The sequence below is a fragment of the Tympanuchus pallidicinctus genome, unplaced genomic scaffold (genome assembly GCF_026119805.1).
Source record: "Tympanuchus pallidicinctus isolate F22 unplaced genomic scaffold, pur_lepc_1.0 scaffold18, whole genome shotgun sequence".
Taxonomy (NCBI): Eukaryota; Metazoa; Chordata; class Aves; order Galliformes; family Phasianidae; genus Tympanuchus; species Tympanuchus pallidicinctus.
In genome coordinates, this window is record NW_026294699.1 from 2,209,145 (window position 1) to 2,233,700 (window position 24,556).

Consider the following 24,556-nt stretch of genomic DNA (forward strand, 5'->3'; position numbering starts at 1 on the left):
TCCATCGGATGCAGCAAGAAAGCAAGACAGCCCACAAAATCCCCAAATAAAATAAGCTGTGTGGTATCCCTGCCCATTTTTCTACCTCTCCACGGTGCATCCAAACCCCTTTCAAGGAGAAAACCAGTGAGAGGGGAAGAGGGTGAGAGCACAGCAATCACTTTATGGCACACCTGTGGGTCTCAGTGCTGGCACTGCCTGAGCTGTGCCACCTCAATCAGAGCCCTGCTCTGGGGAAGCTGCTCAGGATGTGCTTTGCTGGGAGCCTGTGGGCTGTCCCTCAAGCAGCCACTTTGCTCAGACAGGCTTTTGCCAGATAAAGCTATTCTTCAACCAGCAGCAAGTACAAGGCTTGATTAAAAGCTGGCTGACACTTCTGGGCCAAGCTGCTAAAGTGAAAACATTCCCCTCTGCTGCAGAGTTTATCAGGGCTTAGAGAAACCTTTGTCTGAATTGCTTGGTTCCATGACACAGCTGTTACTTAACAGCCTTACAGCCCTATAGATAAATCCTGGAGGGTTTATCTGCGGGTGTAAATATGCTGCTGGAAGAGAGGAGCCTGCCAGCTCAGGGAGGGCAGCCATCAGTTACCGTGGGATCCACAGGGCTGTGCTGCAGCGGGGGCTGAAATCAGTGGGGCTGCGATGGGGCAGAGCAGGCACAGACCCTGCTGCACATCCATCTGAGCAAAGCCCCTCTCCCTGAACAGCTTTCCAGGAAACACCAACCTGCAGCCCCCCTGATCCAACCCCTGGGGCTGCACAGAGAGGTGGGCACACGAGGAAAGACCCACAGAGCTCCGGATTTGCGTGCATCTGAGCAGAATCTTTGCAGGGAGCAAATCCTGGGGATGTGCCCACGACCCTGAAAAGCACCCCTGGAACCCTACGATCCCAAGGAGAGCCTGGCCAGCTCCTTTACCTGTGCACGAGCTGCAGGTTCTCCTGTTTGAGGCGGCTGTGCTGCTCACCATTGGCAGCTGTGTCCTTCTCCAGCTCCGTCACCCGCTTCTCCAGAAAGACCACCTGGGTGGGGGAGAGGCACAGCTCAGCACAGACCCCCGGCAACAGGCAGTGCATCACTCCCAACCCCCCCTCAAAGCAGGAGCCACCCAAAAGGGGACAGCTGCCACCGCAGCCAGGCTTTTGCTCAGATTCTACCTTGGTTTCCCACGTGTCCCAAGTAGAAACATGGGGCCAAACGCCTCCCTGCTTCCCTGCTTCATAACAAGATGCTACAGCAATGCCCAGAGCAAAGGACCCCGGCTGAGTCTCATTCACACCCATGCACAAACAAAGCAGCCAGCAGCACGTCAACAGAGCCTGAACCACTGTGCTGCTGCGCTGGTGAAGCAGGCAAATGAAACTGCAAACAGCCACATGCACGTTTCCCTTTCCCATGCTGCTCCACACAGCTTTCAGCTCCTGACTGCAGAACTAAAAAAAGCCATTTTGAAAGTTTCATCACTGCAGCAAACATTTACGCAAGGCAGAGTTCACTCATCTTTCACTTTCCATCCTTCCCCTCGCTATTCTTAACCAGAGGTGTTCCAACAACAGCCTTCTGGTCCTCCTTGCCCTACCATCCCATGAGGACCAGCACAAAGCCACCAGAGGAAGATGCTGTCACCAGGGCCAGGCTTCTTTGCATGGGGACAGAAGGCTCTCAGGTTATGTCTCCTTCATTCAATGCAGGATTAGAGGCAATGCAGCAAGAGGAGCTTCAGCCCAGCCATCCCAAAGCCCTGCGTGCCACCACTGAGTGCCACTGTGGTACACACAGCCCTGCTCCTACCTTGTCTGTGATGTCCTCTTCTGTGCACTCCAACGTGTCCCTGTAGGACTCCTCCATTGCTCCTCCAGACAGTGTGCTGGTCTGGTGCAGCTGTCTGTAACACAGCAAAGCCATCCCCACCCACAGCAGGGCGACCATCAGGGCCAGCATAGCCAGACAGGGAGACTTCAGCTGACGACACCCACACCATACGGTCCCTTTCCCTCCTTCCCAGCTGCCACTTCCTTCCCTGGTGCTGGCAGAGCACTGCTCCTCATCAGGCAGTCTCTTACCAGAGCCCCAGCAGCGGAGTGCAGACGTGGACACATGCTGCAGGGACTTCACACTGCCATCATCTGCTCTCGCTCTTTGGAATAGGAGATAAGAGCCCCTGCTCCACACTTTCTCTCTTTAAGAACATGTGTCATCCACCAAAGGACAGAGTACTCTGCTCTTGCCACCGATAAAGTTAACTACTGGGGGCAGTGGATGGGAAGAGAAATAGAACCCTGAGCTTGTTGGGAAACACCTATCTTAGCTGTGCTACAGCTGAGAGCAGCTAATCATTAGCCAGGCCTTGCGACATCGCTGGCCACAGCTCTGCATCCATCTAAGGGCACTGCCCAGCTCTGACTGGTGCTAATTGTGCCACCGCTGCAATTAGCTCCACTGCTGCATGGCACAAGCAGCACTATTGGTTGTCACAGCACAGCCCTGCAGACCCAGGATGCTGCCTGGAGCAAAGCACTGCTGTTCCCAGTGCAATGTGGGGTCAGAGCCTGCAGCGTGGCACCCGCAGGGCTCACACCATGGCTGGCTCCTCCTGCGTGGAGCAGCACACACAGGGTCTGCCAGCAGCAGGGTCAGCTCAGGTTAAGTGACGTGTGCCCATGGTTTGGGCAGTCCCCTTCCTTCCCCAAAAAGGGCAGTGGGTGTTTCCCAGCCCTACCATCCCCATCCCGTGGATCTCTGCTGCCCCTCTGTGACCCAAGCAGCCTCACTGTGCAGCAGGCAGGCTGACCAGGCTTTGAAACCAGCAAAGGAGGAGGAGAGCAAGAGGTCGTCTCTTCAAACCTAAATTATCCAGTGATTATGTCATCTAGGCTCTGAAATTCACCCTGCTACACAATATGCTCATGCAAATATTCATGAAGCGTGGCTGGCATTTGCTGAAGAGACCACAGCTGAGTACCAGGCTTGTTTTGCCTCCTCGCCCTGAGCACATATTTAGATTCTGAAGTCTTGGGCACATTTGTCATTTAAATCATGCCAAGCACAACAGGGCCCGAGCAGCAGAGATTTCTTGGCACAAGCAGAACATGGGTAACAAAAGTCAAGGAAAGAACCCTGACCAAAATAAAACTCACTTCCCAAAAGCAAATATCACATTATAATTACAGGACCTGCAACAAAAAGTGCTCTTTTGGCTGATCTGAAGGAGCTGGCTCTTCTCTGTGGTTAACATGCAGGGCTGTTCCCTGGGGAGGAGGCACCTCTGCCCCCATGGGGTTAATTCCAATCCTGCCCTCTGCTCTGCCAGGCAGGGGACAGAAGGTGAACCTGACACAGGAAGCATGGGACAGCCTGCTCCCTTCTGCCTCCTTTCCTGCCCGTGTTTTTAACAAAGGTCTCCAAAGTGAGATGAGTGGAAGGAGGAAATTCAATATCAAAGCCTCGCTTCCTTTCCAGGAGGACAGACTTGCTGAGCACAGGAAAAATTGGGAAGGGCAGGGCAAGATGATGAGGTTTAGGGCAGCTCCTGAATGCTCAGAGTGCTGCACACTGTGCACTGGAGCACGGGGATGGTGAGATCTGTGCTTCCAGAGGGAGAGTGGTGACTTTGGGCCCCATCCTAACAAGCTGCCCCTTCCTCTGAGTGCCCAGCCCCTGCTTGGAAAGGGGTGAAGGGGAAGGCAGAGACCTCGGAGGGCAGCGTTTTCCCAAGCAGGGCAGAACAGAGAAGAGATAGGTTGTGAATAAAAGCAGGACACGGCAGGATGGGGAGAGGGGTGCATGGAGACAGGACAGACCCCAGAGCAAAGTGCTGCCTTTCCTGTGTAATCTGGGATAAAAACACCCACCAGGCAAGGGCAGCTGGCACACCAGCAAGCCTTAGGACAGTGCCACAGGGCAGAAAAAGCAGAATAACAGAAAGGTTACCTGCAGCTGACCCCAGAGCTCCCCCTGACCTGACCCATCCCAGCTGCACCCATGAGGCCAAGACCCAAGGGCTGCCCTGAGCAACAGGGAAAGGCCTCCCCTGCTTCTGTCCTGGGAGAAATCGGGCTGGCAGCCACCTCCAGCTGCTGGCACAAGGGAGCAATCTCCAGATCAGAAGAAGGGCTAATGGAAAACAGATCGGAATGAGACCCATTTTTCCCCAAGAAAAGAAGACATTGTAAACTCATGCCGACAGCCAGCGTGGGCACCCTTCCCACGGCAGCAGTAACCCAAGCACAAGCTTACCTTGCCACCTTCTTGCTGGAGAGTCTTTTATTCGGACTGCAAAAGCAACAAATAACAGGAAAGAGTTAGGAGAGCTGACAGTGGACGGCGAGGGAAACAGGAAACTGCAGGCACTCGGGGCACGTCCTTCGCCCCTGCAACATGCACGGCCACGCAGCCCCACGACCCTCACAATTAGCACTGCTGGGATAACGAACCCGATCAAACACGGCCTGTCCCAGCCCTGAAAGCTGATCCCCAAGGAAGGGGCTAAGAATAGCAGTGAGCTCAGTGGGGCTCTGCCAGCACTGCAGAGCTCCAGCACCCCGTGTCCCTCCGGGTCCCTGCCCGGCTGTGCCACACAGCCCCACATCTCCATCCATTTGTGTGCTTTGCACTGCTTGCTATTACTCTTGCTGAGCTGTATTTGGCTCTGGATCACCAAAGAACTGCTACCAGGACTGCAGGAGCTGTTGATCATGGATTTTAAGCACAGGCCCTATGACACCAAGGACGGGGACATGCCCTCCTTGCTCGGCTCACCGATGGCTTGCTGGTGCTGTGCATGGTGCTGTGCACAACCCCCCCATCTGTGGTGCAACGGAGCACCATGACAGCACAAGCAGCCACATCCCTGCTGCCTCTTCCAGCACCAACTCCTGGCCAGATGTTCCCTTGGCTGCAGCTGCAAGTTGGCAAAAGGAGCAGGGCTCACACGTGCACCCAAACCAATGCTGCCGTCCAATTGGTGCCATCAGGACACAATGCTGGTGGCAACTCAGCACTGCATGGGTGACAGCCAACAGCTCAGCTGGGCTGCATTCCCCAGTGCTTAGCTCAGCTCAAAGAACAACAATAAAAGTCAGCTGGGAGCTCAGTTCTGCCTGGAGCTGCAGCAGTGACATGAGTTCTTCGAAGGAGGAATTAAAAATAAGGCTGGGTGATTTTCTGTCAAAGACACATAAAAAATACAGCTCCTGGGAAACAAGGATCGATGGCAGCCTGCTGTCAGGGCTACCTGTGGCTGTGTCAGAGGTGCATCCTCTGAGCCCCATTAGGATGGAGCAGGAGGAGCTGGCAGAGAAGGGGTCATCCCGTGTGTGCCGACAGCTGCAGGGTGCCAGCCCATGTACAGCCCATGCTGGGGAGAGGAGGAATATTTTCCTCTGCATGGAAAGCAGAGCCAGCACCTGCGGCTCTCCTAGGAGAGGACGAGATGTGCAAACTCCACTTCAAGGGCACTAAAACAAAGCACAGCTCTCCAAACTGCCCCATTCACAGCTCTGCCAGCCCTGCTGAGCAGCGTCTCTTACGGCTTTGGGGCACACATATCACAGCACCAACTCCCTCTGTGACTTCCAGCCCTTCTTGTAGGTCATATTTGCACGACTTCACACCCACTTACATCCAACCCCCTCCCCCTGCTACACCTGATGCTGCACTCCAGCAACAGCAGCAGATCCATGCGGGGCAACCCTCCCCCCCCAAGGGAGCCAGACATTTGTGCCATGAAAGCACAGAGCTGAACAAAGCCTCTTCAATTCCTTCAGAGGCACCACAGGACCCCATCACACAAGTGGCATTTCAGCTTTGCAGGGGTGAAACCCAAATTGGAGCGGGGCTGCTGGTGCGTGCGGGGAAACCCAGCACTCTCCTCACTGACTGCACAACCTCAGCCCCATCACCACCCCCAGGGCTGCCACACAGAGGCTCCCAGCAGCAAAGGCAGCCACGTGCTTGAGAAAGAGAAGGGACAGAAGCACTTGTACTGCTAAGAAAGGCCAAGCTCCCATTTGTCCTCCAGCTCTCACCCAAGCTATGGCCCAGGAGAGCTGTCCCTGCAGGATGGACAGACCATGAGCACAGCCTTGGGCTTGAAAGAACACACTGGGTGTGAGCAGAGCCATTATCTCCATCAGCACCGCCATCCCTCCTTTCCCCCAGCGGACTGCAACCACATCCAAACAAGGAAATCAAAGCAGCTATCTCCCACACTTGCTAAATCAGCTGGTGGACCCCAAAAGCTACATTCACCAAGGCCCTGACATTCATCCTACCTATTCACCTATATCTGGCAGTGCTGGGTGCAAGTGAAACAAGTGGGTGCAAGCCGTTTCTATGGGTGCAGAGTCAGTGTCTCCCAGGAGATCCCCAGGTCAGAGAGCTGTGCTGGGGGGGCCGCTGCCATGGCAGGATGGCTGTGACCACCACTCCCAGGGTGGCAGAAACACCACAGCCCATCAGCCTGGGGCTGCAGGTTCCCACATAAGGACAGCACTGCTCAGTGCGTGCTGGGTGCTGTATGGGACGTGCACGAGGCCGAGCAGAGCAGCGTGGAAGATTCCCATTGCCTGTTAGCTCCCAGGGCTCAGATTTAAGGCCCATCTGCTGCGATGCTTTTGCAGACTTTTTTTTTTTTTTGCAAGCTCCACCACCCTCACTGAAATCCATCCCTTTTTGCAAGCAGGAATCGAGCCCGACAGCAGCAGAGGAAAGCTTTCCAAGACAAGGAGAGTCTTCCCTTCAAGAGCATCATTCCCAACACTGAAATTGCCACGCACAAGACCAATTACCTATTCATTTCAAGATCATTCAGGCGAGCGGAAAGATCCTCAAGGCGGTTGATTTGTTTGTGGCACTGGCTACAGTAAAACTCAAATGCTTCATCTGCGATAATGCTGTGCAGTTTCGCAGCGAGCGGATTGGTGCTAGAGAAATCACAAGTGTCATTTTAACAGGACAGAACAGAGCAATCTGATTTCCTCTGTGGCTTCCACAAGCTGAGTTGTTTGGAAGGGCTGCATCTCCAGGCAGGGGAGGTTTTGGCACAAGATGTAGGATTGGCTGTTTGAGTTTGAGAGCAGGCTGGGTTGCTTCCCTGTGTGCAATATTGGTTTGCACTGGGATTTGCAAACTGAGCTCATGCACGGCCCTGAGTCCAAGAGCCAAATCCTTTGGTTGGTTGCCCCGTTTTCGAGTGGGACAATCTAGAAATAAAGCAGCTGTGCTGCTCCACTGTTAGCAGTGCAGACCAGGGTCATATTTTCACCTCTAAGAACTTCTCCCTTTGAAGATATGCTCATAAAACACCGGTGGTGAACCAACCACCAGTGGTTCAGGAGCTGCCTCCTACACAGTGAAGTGCACAGGCAGCAGCTTCGCCTCATCATCTGGCAAAGAGATGTAAAGGTGTACAAACTAATTGCCTTTGGAGCTAATGGGTCTGATCAGCTTTTTGCTTTCAGCTGCTCAAGCTGTTGAGGCATCCACTGACCTCTGGCAAAGCAGGGAGCCGTTCTCCCACCTGGCACAGCTTGGGCAAAATGGAGTTTGGCCACAGGATTCTGAGCAGCATGGGGTTGGTGTCACTTAGGGGCCTTATGCACGCCATCTTCTGCAGGAAAACATGCTTCTGGAAGCCACAGACTCGAATCAAAGAAAGGTTAATAGTGAAAAAAACAAAGCAGTTCAATAAGTAAGACAGGTAAAGGTGTGAGCAAACACGAGCAAGCTTAAAAACAACAGATGTCTGGAAAGGGCCCCGTGACACAGATCCACGCTGGAAAGCCCTGCCCCAGGAGATGCTGAGGAACCCCAGGAGGATTTGGGATCTCTCCAGGCAGCAGCACGGTGCAGCACCCAGCCACCCCTGGGCCAGGCCTCAGAGCCTGTGCCACCCCTACAGTGCTCCTGATGTCCCATAGAGCAGGTGACCAGACACAGGACACGCTGCCTCGCTCCACTCCTGCAGAAACATGGAAAAACATCCCTATGCTCCATGGCAGGCTTGATCTCAGGAAAAAAACCTCCATCCACCAGCAGTCCTTTCAGCTGCTCAGGCTTTGCACGGGGTTGAAGCTGGCTGCAGCTTTGTGGTACCCAGGAGGAGCGACGTGCCCCGTTTTGGGATGCTCCCCATTGCTCAGCCACACATGAGCTCTGCTCGGCGCGTCCTCACTTCGCCCACTTCTTAACGAGCATTAATCAAGGCGGGGAAAGCCATTAGACAAGAAGCCCTAAGAGAATCCAGAGGTATTCACTGCGTGAAGATATACCTGGCCTCTGGCTGCTTTGGTTCCCTGCCAGGTGAGTGGGTGAGAGCTCAACCACAGCGCACCTCAGGGCATCCCCACCCAGCACTGGTGGCACGTTGCCACCCCTCAGCCCTGCTGCCTCCTTCCTCCATCCCAGGGGAGCAGCGCTGCTCTCACCCAGCACCTACAGCCAGCTTGCTGGTGCACGAGGGGCTTGGGCTTCCCACTGCCATCCATTCCTCGCTGGGTGTTGTAGAGAGCTTTGCTGTCTGGATGGCTGAGCCCAAGGTGGTAACCTATAACCACACACTTAAGGACTAAGCAGGAAAATTCAGCACCCTGCAGTGCTCCCTGCAGGCTCTTGGTTCCTGTGTTAGCCTTCCTGTGAAGGTCTTCTTATGGAGATATTCAAGAGTGATCTGGACACCTAGCTGTGCTACTGATAATAGGTAACCTGTTTCAGTAGGGGGGTTGAACTCCATGGGCTTGAGGTCCCTTCCAACCCCTGCTTTGATCCTGTGTGCAGGAAAACTTGTCAACATGATTCCCATCTGATGCTCCTGTAACGTGGAGGTGATGCATGGGGATGTGGCCATTTACAGGTGATGCTGAACCTCAGCAAAAAAAAAGAGAAGGGTTCAGTCTGAGCCAGCAGCGTCCTGCAGCTCTTTGTAAGGTTGCACTGTGTGCAAACACACGTGGTAGGCAGGGCTTTGTTCAGAAAAACAGCACATTCTTAAAGACACCCCAGCTAAGGACCTTCCTGCACGCAACAATAATCCCAGGTAAGGGCCAGACCTGAAAGGCATGCGGAAATTCTCTCTTTCAAACAGCATTCTTTACCCCCGAGGTTCTGCAGGGCTTTGTCTGCAGTCTGCCTTCCCGGCACTCCCCAGCTAAAAGCAGAAAGAGCTTCAGGGCTGTGCACCCCCTGAGTCCCCCCTGGATAGCAGAGATGCTGCAGGGGTGAGATCCAAAGGGAGAACGGGAAAGGCCAGGCACTGACAGAGCAGGAGCTGAGCACTGCGTGTGGGGCTAACCTGGAGCCCAGGACTGGTATTAAAGAAAAAGCTGAGCTGATTGCAAGATGACTGGAATATTTTGTTGCCAGGAGGCTTTTGGAGCAGTTTGGAGGCCCACACTCGGGGAGGAACTCAGAACACCAAGGCTGGCTTTTAGCTGAGAGCATTTCCCATGTGTGGCACCAGTAGGGACAGCTGCACCCAGGTGGCTCTGCACAGTGCCAACGCAGGACATGTGAGTGAACAAAGTGCCCCATCCCCAGCAGGGCACACTCACCAGGGGTTAGAGGTTTACAGCAAAACCTCTACTGCAGGTTTAGTTCACGTCTTCAAAACTGCTGCTGAAAAAGCAAAGTTAGCCCTGACCTGCAGCAAAGTGCTGGCAGCAGCCCTTCTCCTTCAGCCCCCTGCAGCCAGAACTGCCCCAGCCATATCAAGGCCTTTAGGAAGCTGACAGAATGCAGGCAAAGAGGAGAAAATAAAAAGCTGTGACAGATTTACGCCACTGTGCAGTCACACACACACCATCCCAAAGGGAAAAAGCATCCTCTTGGACACCAGTGAGTGGCAGCTTTTACTTTTTCCCTTGAAAAACAGGTACGGATTGGTTTGTACCATCCTACCAGCTCCTCAGCACACCCTGCATGGGCTGAAAGCACTTGTTTGGTTTCAGATCTAAGTGTAAGGAGAGCAAGGAAACACTGCAGCCTCCTTCCTGCCCCACAGATCTCAGGCTGCAGCTGTTGGTGCAAATCCAGCCACTGTATCAAAGCCAAAAATGTAGGTGTAGCAGATTAAAAAAAAAAAAGAAAGCTGTCATCCAACAGGATCAGGGCTAAAGCTGTGAGGCTGCCTGCTTTTTTCTACCAGAAAGTTCTGAGAGGAGCCACATCACCAACAGCAGAGGGAACGTGGGGCTGTTCTGGGCTCCAAAGTGCTCCTCCAATGCTGCTGGACATCGGTGCTTCTGGTGGGAGGATGGGAACTGTGCAGGGCAAGGATGGAGGGAGGCAGCTCTTGGCTCTGTGCTGCTTATCTCCTTGTATCCAGGATCTGCTCTCGCAGTCCAAGTTGTGTGCAAACCCAAACACAGAGCCCAAGTTGAGAAGTTATGTCAACAAAACCCATCCCAATGCAGCCAGTGCTGTGCTGAGCATTACCTGGGGGAGAGGAACGAGGAGCTGCTAAAGCTGCTTTCCCCATTACACAAGCTGTCCGAGAACAAATCTGCTTCATTCCCTTCTCCATAATCCTCGAAGTGCTCCTCTCCGCTAATGACCGTAACGATGGAGTGGCTGAGGTCTGAGCCCAGGGGCAGGTCGTGTGGATGAGATCTGTGAGGACAGAGAGATGGGTGTCACGGGGTGACCACATGTAACTGCTCCCAGAGGCCTTTCCTGCCCAGGACTGCAGAGATTTTAAAACCTCTGGGGCAAAACGCAGGAGGGGATTAGCAAGAAGCAAGGCGGAAAGCAAGCCAGATGTCTAAAAGCACAGCTATGTGCTGGAGGGGGGTAAGACCACCCTCCTCCAAAAATGCATTGCTAAAGAAGGAGGAAAGACTGGATTATTCCAAAAGCTGATTTTTCACCCTACACCACTGCTCAACTGGGGAGCAGAAGGAGGCACCCAGCAGGCCCAGCAAGCAGCAGAAACTGCTCCAGGAATAGAAGGCAGGGGTGGAATTTTTATATTTATTTTAAACTAAGAAGCAAGAGCCAAGCCCAGCTCCACAGCACGGGGCTGCGGTTTGTCAAGCACCTTCCAGGGGCAGATCTCATCAGCCAGGGCTGCTCTGGGCAATAGTTCTGGGTGAGGGGAGCTCACCCACACCTCTGGGATGCACCAGCATCGTGACACCAACCTCAAGCCTTCCAATCTCTAACCCAGAAGCGGCAATACATTCAAATGTGCTTTTGCCTTGAACTTGCGAGTACCTGGAGTCTGCCCACACCTCATACACTGCTCAGAGCACCCAGGGGTCACCCAGCCTTCCCAAAGCTGGGAGGAGCAGGAAAGCCTCAGCAACAAAACCTAACCCCAAAACGCAGTGGGTTATACTTACAGGCAAGCGAACTGGAGGCAGGGAAGGCGCACGCAGGCTGCCATGGCCCCTGGGTGGGAGCTGTGCTTGGGGCCAGGGAGCTCAGAACCTGCTTACAGCCCGACTTAACTGCTGCTGAGCCGAGCAGAGCAGCGTGCAGCCAGCTAATCCCATTGCCCTGATCTGCACACCTCCACCAAGCCTGCACCCTTTCAGCCCCAGCACCCAGCAGCTTGCGTGTTCCCATGCCGGGCTTTTGGGGTGGGAGGGAAGCCACAAAGAACAAGTTTTCTTCCAAAAAACTGTGTGTGTGTGCTTCCAAAAAGCTCAAAGTACCTCCTAGAGCACCACACCTGGATGCCATGCTTTCAGTCCCCCTGTGCTGACAGCTCTGGGGGTTTCAGTGCTGTTATCAGGGTGCGGCGAGCTCCCCGTTAGCAGGGAGGTGTTCAAGGCCAGCTTGGATGGGGCCATGGGCAGCCTGGTCTAGTATTAGATATGGAAGTTGGTGGCCTTGCCTGCAGCAGGGGGGCTGGAGCTTCATGATCCTTCCAACACAAGCCATTCTATGACTCCATGACCTCCCAGAGCATCTCAGTCACACCCCCAAACCCGCTCTCCCCACACAGCTAGCAGTGCCCAGGCACAGCATCAGATAGCAGGGCAGGAGCCATCAGCTCACAGCGCTGTGCTCGGGGCGCAGGCTGGAAGCACGTCGTTACAGGAGGCGGCTGCACATCAAAGGGCACACACGTGTTTGGGAGAAACAAGAATACGGCGAGTTCCCCTCCTGGCTTCAAAATTACACGTTGCATTGCTGGCTTAAGTGATAGATTAAAAACTGCGGGTATTTCAGGTGTGTAGAGAACTTATTTTAGAAGTTAGAGATGCTAATGAGGGTACAGAAGTTCTCCCAAGGCAAGCTACAATTAGCTCAAAGAGATTGCCAGGCCGAGCTCCAAAACTGCCTACACACAGTGCAGCCTCATTATTATTCCTAAAGAAGAGCTATTTCAGTCCTGCGTGAAGTTACAAACGCTCAGAGCACACCGACCAGTTCCAGCAAGACAGAGCCAGCCCACTCAGTTTGGTCCTCAGCAGCATCTCCCCCCGCTCCTCACCTGCCCCCCTTTGCCCCATTCTGCCCCACTGACCCCTGCTCCTGCTCCTCGATGGCATCTGTGAACTCTGAGTGCACGGTGGAGTCGATGGCGCTGTCGGTCTCCACCTCGTCGTGCATCTCGTGGTGCACCAGAGTGCTGGTGTCCTCATCTGTGAAGGTTTCACACTCGCTGTAGGTGCTCTCTGAGCCCATGTACGCACTGTCGGTCACCTCATTTGCCTGTGGCAGGACACAAGAGAGGACAAAAGACATCTTGTAAGATGCTACAGCCATGTCGTTTCATTGTGGAGCAGGACAAAGAGTGCCCAAGGCTGCCCATCACCCATCCCCAGGGCTGCCCATCACCCAGGCCAGCCCATCACCTGTGCCCAGGGCAGCCTCCTACCCATACCCAGCAGCTGCCATCACTGTTTATTTCACCCACCCCATTTTTAAGAGGACACCATTTGAATTCCCTACCAGGACTCACCATGCCAAGCCACCAGGCGGTCCTGAAAGCACTTTTTCCCCACTGCAGCCATATGAGGGTAATTTCCACCCCTTCACAGAAACCTCTGTAAAACTCTATGCCAAACCTCTAGACTACTGTCCTGTCTCTTCAGGACACACTGTGGCTGTTTTAGGGGGCAGGTCAGTTCCCCAAACACAGGAGGTGCTGCACCCAGATGCTTGGGAGCACCCAGATGTTCAGGAGCATGAGAGGGAACACACACTGCAGCAGAAGCTCTCCTTAGGGAGCCCATTTCCTGGCTTTTCAGGAATTTCCCCAGGTGGTTTCAGGACCAATCAACTCTTTGTGTCTCAGGGGTTTTGGGAAGGAGGGATCTGGCAATGCTGGTGTAGAGCTGCAGCTGTGCACTGCCACCCGGTGTCCCAAAGCTGCAGCATGGATGGCAAAGGGAGGAACAGGGGTTGAAAGCCACTGGGCCACCCGAGGTCTATGCAGGCAGATGGGAACTGCTGGCTGCCCCTCCTGCAAGGTCATGGGGCAACACAGCAGCATTCCAGATGCTGGAACAAGCTCCCCTTCCTCAGCCACGCAGCACACACAGAAGCTTCTGAGGCTGTTTGCAAGCACTTGCAAGAAAATGGTGTATCTCAAAGCCTTGCATTACACAGAGCTGGCAGCTGGAAGGAGCACGTGGGCGCTGCGTTAGGGGAACAAACCCCACACAGCAGCTGCATGCTATGCACGGGGACAAGCCCTGCCCAGCCCTACAGCATCAGCACGAGGTGCCAGCACAGACAGATTACAGACAGCCCCCCCGACAACGCCCTAAAGGTAAACATGACGTCAACCTGTGCAGAACCTGAGTCCAAAGTCACCACCAACAGAAGACAGGGCCGTTCCTGCAAGCTCCAGCAGAGCAGCATCCCCAGCAGGGATACAGAAAACCAACAGAAGAGGCCAGGATTCAGCATAGGGGACACGGATATGTTGGCATGCTGATCTGGGGAAGTAAAGCCATCTCCAGCCCCTGATGCTGGGCCAATCTCTGTGATGCTCCATGAAGGATGCAATGGGATCTGGCAGCTGCAGGGAGCACTGGGTGCCTGCGTGCCCACCCGCTGCCCCACGGCGTGCTGCTTTCTGCCTGCAGGGGGAAAGATGTAGTGCTGAGCTGTGAATAACTTTGCTTGTGGCCTCCAAAATCAAGTCTGTTGTTTGGAAAAAACAACCAAAAGAACAAGAAATGCACACAGTCCCAGATCCTGGCTGCTCCCATAACCACGGTGCCCCACACCAAACAGTTGTTCCTCCCCTTCTAATCCTTTTTCTCTTAAGCCTTATTAAAATCAAACCCGTGTAGTCAATGAGTTACGGGGCAGGTGAAACCTGAAACAAAGTTCTCGTCCTGAGCAGCAGCGTGGAGAACTTTGCTTCACAATGCATCACAGATTAAAGAACCAAACCTCCAGCAGAGATGCCAGCGGGAGATAGGCGAGCAGGGAGGCCGAGGCAAGGTCTGGCAGAACGCACCATAAAGCAAAGCAAAGCCAAACCAAACCCCTGTGCCCTGGGCAAAGGTGCAGCTGCAGTTCTCAGAAAGCTCTTTTATGGCCCCAGAACAGCTGATCTGTGCACTGACCCTATAAATCCCACTTGCCACCTCTCTCTTCCAGCCAAGTTTGCTCTGCTCTCAGCAGACAAAAAAAAAAAACAAACAGAATGGCAATGCACCCATTCCAGGCATTTGATGGCACTTTTGGGTAGAGAAGTGTTGTAGAAACACTGATTCAAAAAGCCTCTTTGTAAAGGGGAAAGGAGCCCAGGATGCTGAGAGCCACCTGCAAGGGCTGAGCAGGGATGGGCCACGCACCATAAACCACATCACCACCCCGACACACCTGGGAGGGCTGGAGACGTCATGATGCCCTTACATAAGAGCTTCTCCTAAAGTCCTGAATTCCTTTGCTTGCTGTATGGGATGTATGACAAAAGCACACGTGGAGCTTTAATCCGGGAGCAGCGCAGCGTGCTTCTGTGCTTCCGAGTGATTGGGAAAAGGCACAAGAGGCTCCAGGGAGCGCTTGCTTTGCTGCTTTGGGGCAGAAATCTTCACTCAAAGCACAACCAGAGCCTGGGTGTGGGACAGCTGTGTCCCAGCAGTGCTGTTGGCAGGGCTGGTCCAGCACTGCTGGCCTTGGCCACAGCGACAGGGAAATGGGGGAGGGAGGAGGAAAGGGAAGAACAACGCTGCTTTCCCGACGGATTTATCTGTGATTAACAGCAGCTCTGGTGGGAAGGGACCAAGGACACCCAGCACTGCCCCATCCATCCCAGGGCTGCAAGAGCCAGGCTGCGATTGCTGCTCCATGCAGAGCTGAGCGCAGTGGGGAAGGAGAACACCAAACTGACCCTAAGCTGCAATCCTGGCCCGGCGCTGGGGACAGGCACCTCCCTGCTCAACACAAAGCATGTTTAAGTTGGCTTCTACCCATGCAGAGGGGAGAGGGAAGCAAGCTGTGCTTCCCTCTCTGAACACCCTGTCCCACCTCAGTCTCAGTCCCACCCTGAAACACCCGGTGGCAGCAGGCAGGATCCCCTCCCCACAGAACAGCCCCGCACAGGAGGTGCACCAGCAGAGCTTGCCCATGGGGTTTGCCTCTTGCTGCTCATCTGGGCAATACTCACTTTGCAGAGAACCCAGAGAGTTCTCATCTGGCTCAGGGCAAAGCCAAGCCCCCCACCTGGCCACAGTGCCAGCCCGACACAAGCTCTACAGGTAAACAGGGCTGACCCACACCAAAACAAGAACACTCATCAGCAAAACCAGCCAACACACACTGTGGAGTAGAACTCACCTCCCGCAGCGCCCATCCTGTCCAGACCAAGCCATCATGTGCCTGCCCTGCAGCCCCAGCTCCCTCCTTCATGCCAGAGCCCAGCACTCACCTGCGGACACATCCCGCCCGGCTGGACCCAGCTCCTTCTGGCAGGGAAGAGGGAAGCAGGTCGGGAACAGAACGCCTTTTGTTGCTGACCTCCAGCCCTGATAACACTGGGTGAGCTCAGCTCTCTCCCCGCTGTGTGGCCACCAAAATAAAAGCAAGCTGTGCTCCGGCCAGCCCTGCTCCAGGTGCACAGGCTGCTTGCTGTGTAAATTACTGCTGATTAGGAGGGTTATTTCCCAGGAGGATTGGCCTTGCTAGAGAGGCTCCCGGGACGTATCTCTCTCTGGGTGTTCCTGGTGAATAGTTAAATGTTAAATACAATCTCTTTCCTTATAGTGACGAACAGGGAAGCAAACAAAGCTTGCCTTGCTCACCAGGCGGTGACTCCACGATGGGCACTGACATCACCCTCCAGCACAGGCTGTTCCCAGCAGGGCGCACGGCGCGGGACCCCCTGTCTCCAACACCCCACACAGAGGTCCTGCTCTGCTCCCAGCTCCAAGGAACTGACCCAAACTGCTCACATCAGGAGGGCCCTCCCACCTCACATCCCCCAACACAGTGCACGAGGCACAGAAGGTTTCCTCCTGCCCTCTCTACAGAAGCAGAACCTTTGCCCTCTCCCTCAGCCGTGCCTGCTGAGCACACAGGTTCCCTTCCATTCCCTTCACAACCCATGTTTCCCCATTTTCTCTGGGTTGCTGGTGCTCACCCTGGGACACATCCTTCCTGGTGCACAGTGCCAAGTGGAAGCTCCTTGCCTGATAACCACTGACCTTCTGTGCTCTGCGCACAAGCAGCAAGGATTTCTTGCTTAAGGTGCACAGCAGCACGGGGATGGTTTAACCTACACTCTCCTCCTGGCCCTGCTGTTTGTGCTGCAGGACTCCAGGGAGCTTCCAGCAGAGCCCTGGCTCAGATACACCCACAGTACCACAATGAGGAACCACCACCACCTTCACCTTCTGAGCTCCCACCAAGGCTTTGTGACCCCACGCTGCTCATCTGTGCTGCAGCCCAGCTCCCCTCACTCGATCCTACAGCTGCACTTGCAGAGGGAGATAAAGCTGCAAGGTCCTCGCTTCCCAAACTCCTTCCTCCTTATCATCCACAAAGCAAAACACTCCCACCAGGATCTCATCCGACCGCAGCAATTTCTCACTGTACGCCTCAATTCCAGCATCCTGCCTCAGAGCCATTCGTGTCAGATTTATCCATTTCCCTTTCCCTGAGCACGAATGGGGTCTGTGCAACACAAACATTTCCTTGCTCTTTCCAGGGCTCCACGTGCCCCCCAGGTCCAGGAGGGGACGGTGGGTCTGCAGCAGGTGGTACAGCCACCCTGTGTGTGCAAGGAGGAGCAGTGGTCGATGCACTGGGGACTCACTGCTGCACACTGAAGCTGCAGCTTCTCCATCCCCACCTGACGGTTTGGGTTGTGTGCATCTCCCCATCACTTTCACAGACATTCTGGGCTGCTGGAGAAACTCAGCAATGTAAGTTTAAACTGCCTCACTGTGATCTGTGCCCTTCGAGAAGCATTAAACTCAGTTACTCCACGTGAGAACAAATTACACCTTCAGCACAAGCAACAGTTTTCTGCTACGACAGGCTGTGCCGTGCCTCCAGCCAGGCAAGTTGGGGACAGCTGGGGTATCCCATTCCCAAAACCACCCCCAGGACCTCACCAAGGGCTGCCCTCCTGCCCAGATCTGCTCCCACTGTGCCATATGTTGCTCCTGCATCTGATGCATCCTTCCTCGCTGCCCCAGCGACCGCCCAGCAGATGGCAACAGCCCTGCATGCACTGTGCACACCCTGCACAGCCCTGTGAGCACTGTGCACCTCCCTTCACCTTCTGCAATTCAGCTGCCCCGTTCTGAACATCTCAAAAAGGTCCTCCCCACATTCCCATGGCTGAAATTGGCATTGCTGCTATCTGCCATGCTCCTGGGCAGCCCTTCTGGAGCACAGCTATGCACTGATGCTGCCTCTGCTCCAGCCCACCGAAGTTTACACGTCTACATGCCCAATCCCAGAGGAACTGTGGCTGCACACCTCATTTTTGTGGTTTGCTTTCATTTTGGGAGAGTCCTTCTATTATTGCAGGGCTGGAGGAGATTCAGCCTGCCTGATCTGCTCCAGCCTGCTTCAGTGGGCTCAGCTACCCCAGGAGAGAGCCCCTGCCCTCTGGCAGAGCACAGCAGGCATCTAGCCCCTTTCCTCCTGCTGGGCATTATAAAGGAGTCCCTGCACCTCCAAAGTGAATGGCCCACATGACTCAGTGCTGTTCAAGCTCACACAACTCCCACCTATGCTTATTCAGCAGCAACGCTGCACCAGCACAGCCTGGGGGAACAACGCAGGCAAGGATTCAGGTGCCTGGATGGACAGACTCCAAGCTCCCTCCAGGCTGCTTTGGGATGAACGATGCAGGCAGGGCAGCCAAATCACTGTGGTTATCATTAGGTGGCAGTTCCCAGCACAAAAGCAGAGTTGTCCTGCAGCCATCATGCCTCCACCACGGGCAGGAAGCAAAGCATCACCCAGGGCTGCAGAACAAAAAGCTGAGATGATGGATAACTGCACTGGGGTCCCTGTGTGAAGCACAGAGCTCAGACCTTGCCCCCGTCAAGAGGCTTTTATGCCCCTTCAAGGCATGCAAGCATTGGTTCTCCTTGGATGAGAGGCCTCAAATTGCACTGAGGAGGTTCAGGATGGGCGTTAGGAAATGTTCCTGCTCAGAAAGAGCGGTGCTGCAGTGGCACTGCTGCACAGGAGTGATGGGGTCACCGTCCATGGAGGTGCTCCAGAGCTGTGGGGATGTGGCACTGAGGGATGTGGGCATGGGGGGGTGGGCTGGGGTTGGACCTGGGGATCTGAGAGGTCTTCTCCAACCTGAATGACTCTGAAGCTCTGCAGAGCTGTTAAGACACCAGTGCTGGATGGATGCTGAGGGCTTTCCTTGCTGTTCAGCTCTCTGATCACAGCCACCAGAAGAGGGGATGGATGACTCACCAAGAAGAGCAACCTCATTAACAAAGAGAAGGCATTTTCATTTAGGCTGCTTAAAGCACTTGTTTACACTTGTTTGAACAAACATTTAGCAGAAATGCTCTCTGTCAAGGCCTCAGCAATTGCAAGAGCTGGGCACTCCCTGTCGATCTGCACAGTTAAGGGGAAGCAGAACCCACACCCCCAATACAATAATGTCACATAGCAGCAGCTCTCAGCTCCGTGGCTGTGTAGATGGGTGCCCAACTCAGCTCAGCACCCCGGGGCACAACTAAGCACACAGTGGGAGCTCATTGAGATCAGAAGGAAGCACACACACCCCAAGATGCCCCTTCATTTTTACGTATTTCTCCATCATGTTCCCATGTGCTGAATCCCTACGAAATTCTTGCAGCATTCCAAACCACGTCTCCAAGACAACCAGGGTAACTCTTCCCCGGCACATTAAACAAAGGCACCAAAGGAGCTCTTATCTTTTGAAGATCAGCCTGAATTCAGTACAAGAATCCATCTCCACCTTTCTGGGAGGGATGTTCCAGGACTCATCACCTTTCTCTTCTGGTCACCTAAGGGTCGGGGTGGCACATGGGGCTCAGCAGTACCCCGTGCCAGGCTGGGTGCACACTGGGGGTCCCATTGGCTGTTGGGAACAGGGTGACCCAGTGACAGCTTGGGGCCATCCAAAGTGACAGGCCTGTGCTTCTCACCAGTACGTGGAAATGAGCTGCCCAACACCCAGTGTATCGTTGGGAAACTTGAAAGAATAGCTTCAGCTATTCAGTTATATGGCACATAACAGCAAGGATGTGCATATTTACACACAAAGGTGACAAAGGTTGGGAGGCTCTGTTGAAATAACTATTTGTGTGGTAAAACCATACAACCGAGAGCACCAAAAGCCCAAATCCTGAAGACAAAAGTTCGAAGAAGGAAAAGCAGAAGGCAGCTATTCAGTGCTCACATGAGACAGTAGCATCTGCAGCACCTCCTGCTCTGGGCTGGAGGGCAGAGAGCAAGAACTGGGGGAGCCAAGAAAGCAAAGCTGCAAACTCCATCCACAACAAACAGGTCGCCTAACAGCAGCTCCCTTCTAGCTGGGGACACAACTTGTCCTGTGCCCAGAAATACAGAAGGGAGAAGAGGGATGGAGACCACACCTTCAGCAAGAAGGAGGAAGCCTCATTTTCAGCCAACCCCAAGGACGAAGAGGAAATCTTCATTCTGTCTTTGGTTCTACCTTCTGCTGGCTGGACAGCACTGAGCACCAATGTCTGTGCCCTGCAGCAGGCTTGAACTGCTTCAGCTCAAACCTGGGCTCACACTGTCCAACAACTGAAACCCCCGCATGGAGCCAAACGAAACAGCTGCAGGCGCCCATCCTGTCCCACCCCAAAGAGCATCTCCATCCTCCACCCCATGGCACTGCACTCTGGCACCCCACAACTCAGACAGCATCACACCGAGCTGATTTTTGCCCAAACACCAGCTTTAAATGCATCAAATTGATGCAGGCTCTCTGGCCCATAGATGACGGAACTCATTTTCATCCACCCCTGAGCCTATAGCAGCCACCTCTGCCCTGCAACCCAACCCCCCGTGCACCACTCATGCTGCACACACAGATATCCACGGTGCTCACACTTGCCTCAAATGTGACGAAGTCATCAAATTCATCAGGACAGGCCGGGGCTTCCTCCTCAGGGGTATATCCCATATCATACAGCTGGCTGTCAGGATCTGCAGAGGAAAATGAAAAAGATTCACCAAAAGGAAACGCACTCCCTTAAAGGAAGGCATGATTAGGGAGGCACGACAGAAGGATGAGAACTTCCTTTGGCACATGCTGGTGCCCTCAGCTTTTGGGAAGGATCTCTGTTTGCAGGCATCCCACCTCCAGAAGGTCGGAAAGCAACTGGGGTGCTGCTCCCACGTGGCCCCTTGCTGCTCCTATGGGGCCAACGCACAGACCTGGCCCTACCCCACCATGCTTTCTGCTGCTTCTCCTGCTTTCATCCCTATCTCTGCTTCCTGCATCCTCTTAATCTTCTCCCAGAAGGCTCCAATCCTGCTGTGGGCAGGGAACACTGCTCGTTCTGCGTGTGACAGCCAACTACCATGGGAACAGCGGGGAGGGAAGGCAGGCTGCACCCAAGCTCTTGTCATGTCTGCTCCTCCCGTGCCCAGGCACAGCAGGAGCCGCCCTCGCAGGAGGACAGCAGAATGGGAGCTTTCAAGAAGGTGTCTTTAAAAACCTCCCTCCTCCTCTTCCTCCTTCTCCCACCCCCAAATGCAGCTGGAGCTGTGTGGGTCAGCACTGCTCCGAGCCCTCTGACAGAACAAAAAAGCACAAATTCCCCACGTTCCCTCAAGCAACAGCTAATGCCCGATCCAGCACACGACCTACATCGCAGACTGGAAATACCAAATGAAGATCAGCTGCTGCAGTCCCAAAATAAATAGCAGGCTGGAACCCACACAGCTCGGAGCTGTGAGCACTGCAGCACCGTGCTCAGTGTCCATAAGCCTGGCCAGGCAGCGTCACGCTGAGCTCCCAGGGAAGCTGTGATCCCATGGGTTTAGGAGGGACAGGCTGCCTGCAGCCACTGGAGGCTGAGGATGGGAGGGGATGCAGCCGCTGAGCCAAGTGCTGCAGGCATGGGGCAGCAGAGCCCTCCACTCACCTGCTGCCCACAGTCACCCTCCCCGGTGCCATCAGCTGGGGCTGTGAGAAGGCAGTGCAGGGACCGACACGAGCCCTGAGCCCACGGATGCGGCTGCAAATCAAAGCCAGGAACGAGGCAGACTGCTTTTCCAGAAATGGGCACGCAGTGATTGCTCCAAACGAGCTGTGGCTCCAGCAGATGAAAGATGCTCTTGTTTGGAGTCAGTCCCTGCGCTGGGCGAGGGCTGATCCCTGCTGCTGGGGCTCCTGAGCACGTTGCTTAGGGCTCTCTCTTATACTTTTACCTCCCTTTCCCTGGGCACAGCACCGTGCAGCCTACACTTGAGATTCTTCCCATTAATCACCTGCTCTCTATGCAGACCTAAGAGCCACCTCGGTGGCAGCTCCCAAACTGGGGATGGGGACGGGCACCAAGAGGCCATCTGCCCACTGCCAGGAGAGCCCACAATGTGTCACTGCCAGCAAACAGCAGGGACAAACAGCCACCTCTCCTGATAACCAAGGCCAGCAGTTCCAGCATGCCCCCCCAGGAGCCAGGGGTACCCCGGAGCTGGCAGAGCAGATGCAGGCTGCTTCTTTCTGCTCATCCCTCCACTGCTTTTTTTCCTCCCCCTCTAACTAGAGGCAAGAAAACCTCCCGATTTCCTACAGACACAGATAAAGATATTTATTCAGCTCATTCCTTCCTGAGGGGCTTGTAAAGGGAGGATTTGCAATCAGGAGATAGCTGCCAGCTCCCTTTGGAAGCAGAGGTAGAAAACGTGGGCACGCAGCTCACTGCCATCAGCTGCCTTCAGCACAGCTCTGCCCAAACCAGCACTGAGGAGCCCTTTGGCACAGGGTGAGCCCAAGGCTGGCTGCTCCATCTGGCTGCTCTGTGCACCAGCAGGGCTCATTTGCACGGCCAGCTCCGTCACCAACAGCAAGGGGACCCTTGGAGATGTCCCTTGCTGGTGGCACACCCAGGGGACAGCGCGTGATGCTCCCATCTCCCCCTGCTCCAGTGGGAGAGCCAAAAGGAACAAAACAACAAACAACAAAGGTTGAATTTTCTGCTCAACCCATTCCCTCCCCCTCCTAAAAAGCCATATGCTGCTTTGTGTATAGGGTAGAGTTGCCATGGAGAGCTCGCCTGCGAGTCTCCCGGCTCAATAGGCTGCATTAAGCCTCCAAATTCCCATCCAAAGGAGCCCCACACCCAAGAACCCCTCACTGCTCTGGCAGGTGCAGGATGGCAGCAGCAGTTCCACACCACGCAACCCTGCTCCAGCAGCACACAGTGAGGGATGGCTGGGAGCACAAACTCCCCCAAGCCCATGCCACATCCCTTCCCCACCCCCCCACCACAAGCAGATGTACTTCTCCTCTGTTCAGCCCTGATTTCCTTCAGCATCCTCCTTCCCTCCCAGGGCTGATGTGTGCAGCACACTTGGAGCTGCCTCCTTCCAACGCAGGGAGGCAATGTCCCTTCCTCAGGACCTCCCTCAGGACATCAGGACATGCCCATCCCAAAGGCTGCCCCTACACTTCAGTGCTACAGGTGCCTGTCCCATCACATCCCCAAATCCCAAAGCTGCAAACCAGGCTCCAGCAAACCCTGCAGGGAGCTTTCAGCCCCACTGCCTTCCTGCAGAGAGGCGATATGCTGCACATTACACCTTCCTCCCAAACTCACTGCACTGATTTATTAGACTGGAATACATGAGCAGGGCACCAGGCACCAAGATAAAGCTTTACTTAAATTACTGTGGCGAGACAGCTTCACCAAGACAGCAATGCTGATGCAGAACATGCAGAAGGTACTGCTGGAACCAATAAGACTGAGCATAGTTACATCACCTAGTGAAGCTGAGGTGAAACTGGGAGGGAAAAAAGCAATTTTATCGATGATGAGGCCACTGCAGCATCACTCTGACACCTATTCCTACCCCTGAAGTTCCCCACTGCCCAGCATGGAACCATTCAAACCCCACCAAAGATCACATCCCAGGCAGATAGCACTGAGCACAGCCTGGAGATGGGAGCTCCTGGCCACATACTGTTGCAGGTCCAGCCACAGTGCTCCCTTTTCCCCTCCACATCCAATTTCCAGCTTTCCTGAGTGCTTGTCCCAGGCTCTGCATAGGGCTGCATTTGTGCTGAGCTCACACTGCAGCCAGAACTGCTCTCTCCATCGTCTCAGTGCTCCTCAGAAGGGCTGGGAGCTGTGATGGGCTTTTCAGGAAACGCAGCACAGCGTGGAGCTGCAGGAAAAGAAGGCAAGGGGTGCGGAGGGCTCCTGAAATAGATTCCAAAAGCCACTTTCAAAAGACAGCGTTTTGGTGAAAAGGCACCTTGAGTGAAGAGCTGTAGTGCCACACGGGTCAGGAACAGAGCCAGTTTTATCAGCTCCGTGTAGGAATGACCTAGAAAAACAGAGCCTTTCAGAAGTATTTAAGTCATCTGCCAACACATACTGCTGCAAGCCACAGAGCCACAAACTCAGAGCGATCCCAACAGGATGGATTACGTGCAGCAAACAGACCTGAATTATTCAGCACGGTAATAAAGCTGGCCAGCACAGATAGCAGGAAGGCAGCACGAAGCCATGGCTGGCTATAATAGAGAGGGCAACCACTGCAGGCTGAGCCGTCTCCATGGGCATGCTGCTTGGAAACAAGGCAAGGGTGAAACATGACGGTGCTCAGGAGATCTTGCATCCAGTGCCAGTGGGGAAGGCAGCATGCCCTCTGCATGGAAGCACCCAAGGCTAGGCTGGATGGGGCAGTGAGCAACCTGGGCTCTGGAGGTGGCCCTGACTCCAGCAGGGGGTTGGAACAGGTTGGTCTTAAGGATCCCTTCCAACCCAAACTTGCCTGATTCAGGCAGCAGACAATGTGAGGAACCTCCTAGATAAGACGGTCCCATGTGCAGAATAAAAGTAAAGAAAACACCAACCCAGGAGCCCAGTGTGCCCAAAAAGCAAGCTGGCATCACTGCCAGCCCTGTGCCAGGCCACAGCACTGTCTCACCACCGACCTC

General features: G+C 54.4%; 1 protein-coding gene across 5 annotated transcripts in view; it reads right to left on the bottom strand.

The window, feature by feature from the left end:
- RAB11FIP3 (RAB11 family interacting protein 3) overlaps positions 1-24,556 on the bottom strand; it is a 44,294-nt gene that overhangs the window by 6,291 nt on the left and 13,447 nt on the right. Inside the window, exons 3-9 of one of the 5 annotated variants that reach the window (XM_052680002.1) lie at positions 20,498-20,589; positions 12,473-12,660; positions 10,435-10,608; positions 6,792-6,926; positions 4,240-4,275; positions 1,795-1,888; positions 922-1,025 (exon numbers count right to left, since the gene is read on the bottom strand). In XM_052680002.1, the coding sequence (XP_052535962.1) occupies positions 922-1,025; positions 1,795-1,888; positions 4,240-4,275; positions 6,792-6,926; positions 10,435-10,608; positions 12,473-12,660; positions 20,498-20,589 (823 nt within the window). Of the gene's footprint in view, positions 1-921; positions 1,026-1,794; positions 1,889-4,239; positions 4,276-6,791; positions 6,927-10,434; positions 10,609-12,472; positions 12,661-15,838; positions 16,131-16,202; positions 16,347-20,497; positions 20,590-24,556 lie in introns of those variants that run through there. The other 4 variants (XM_052680006.1, XM_052680005.1, XM_052680004.1 and 1 more) reach the window with 4 other exon arrangements.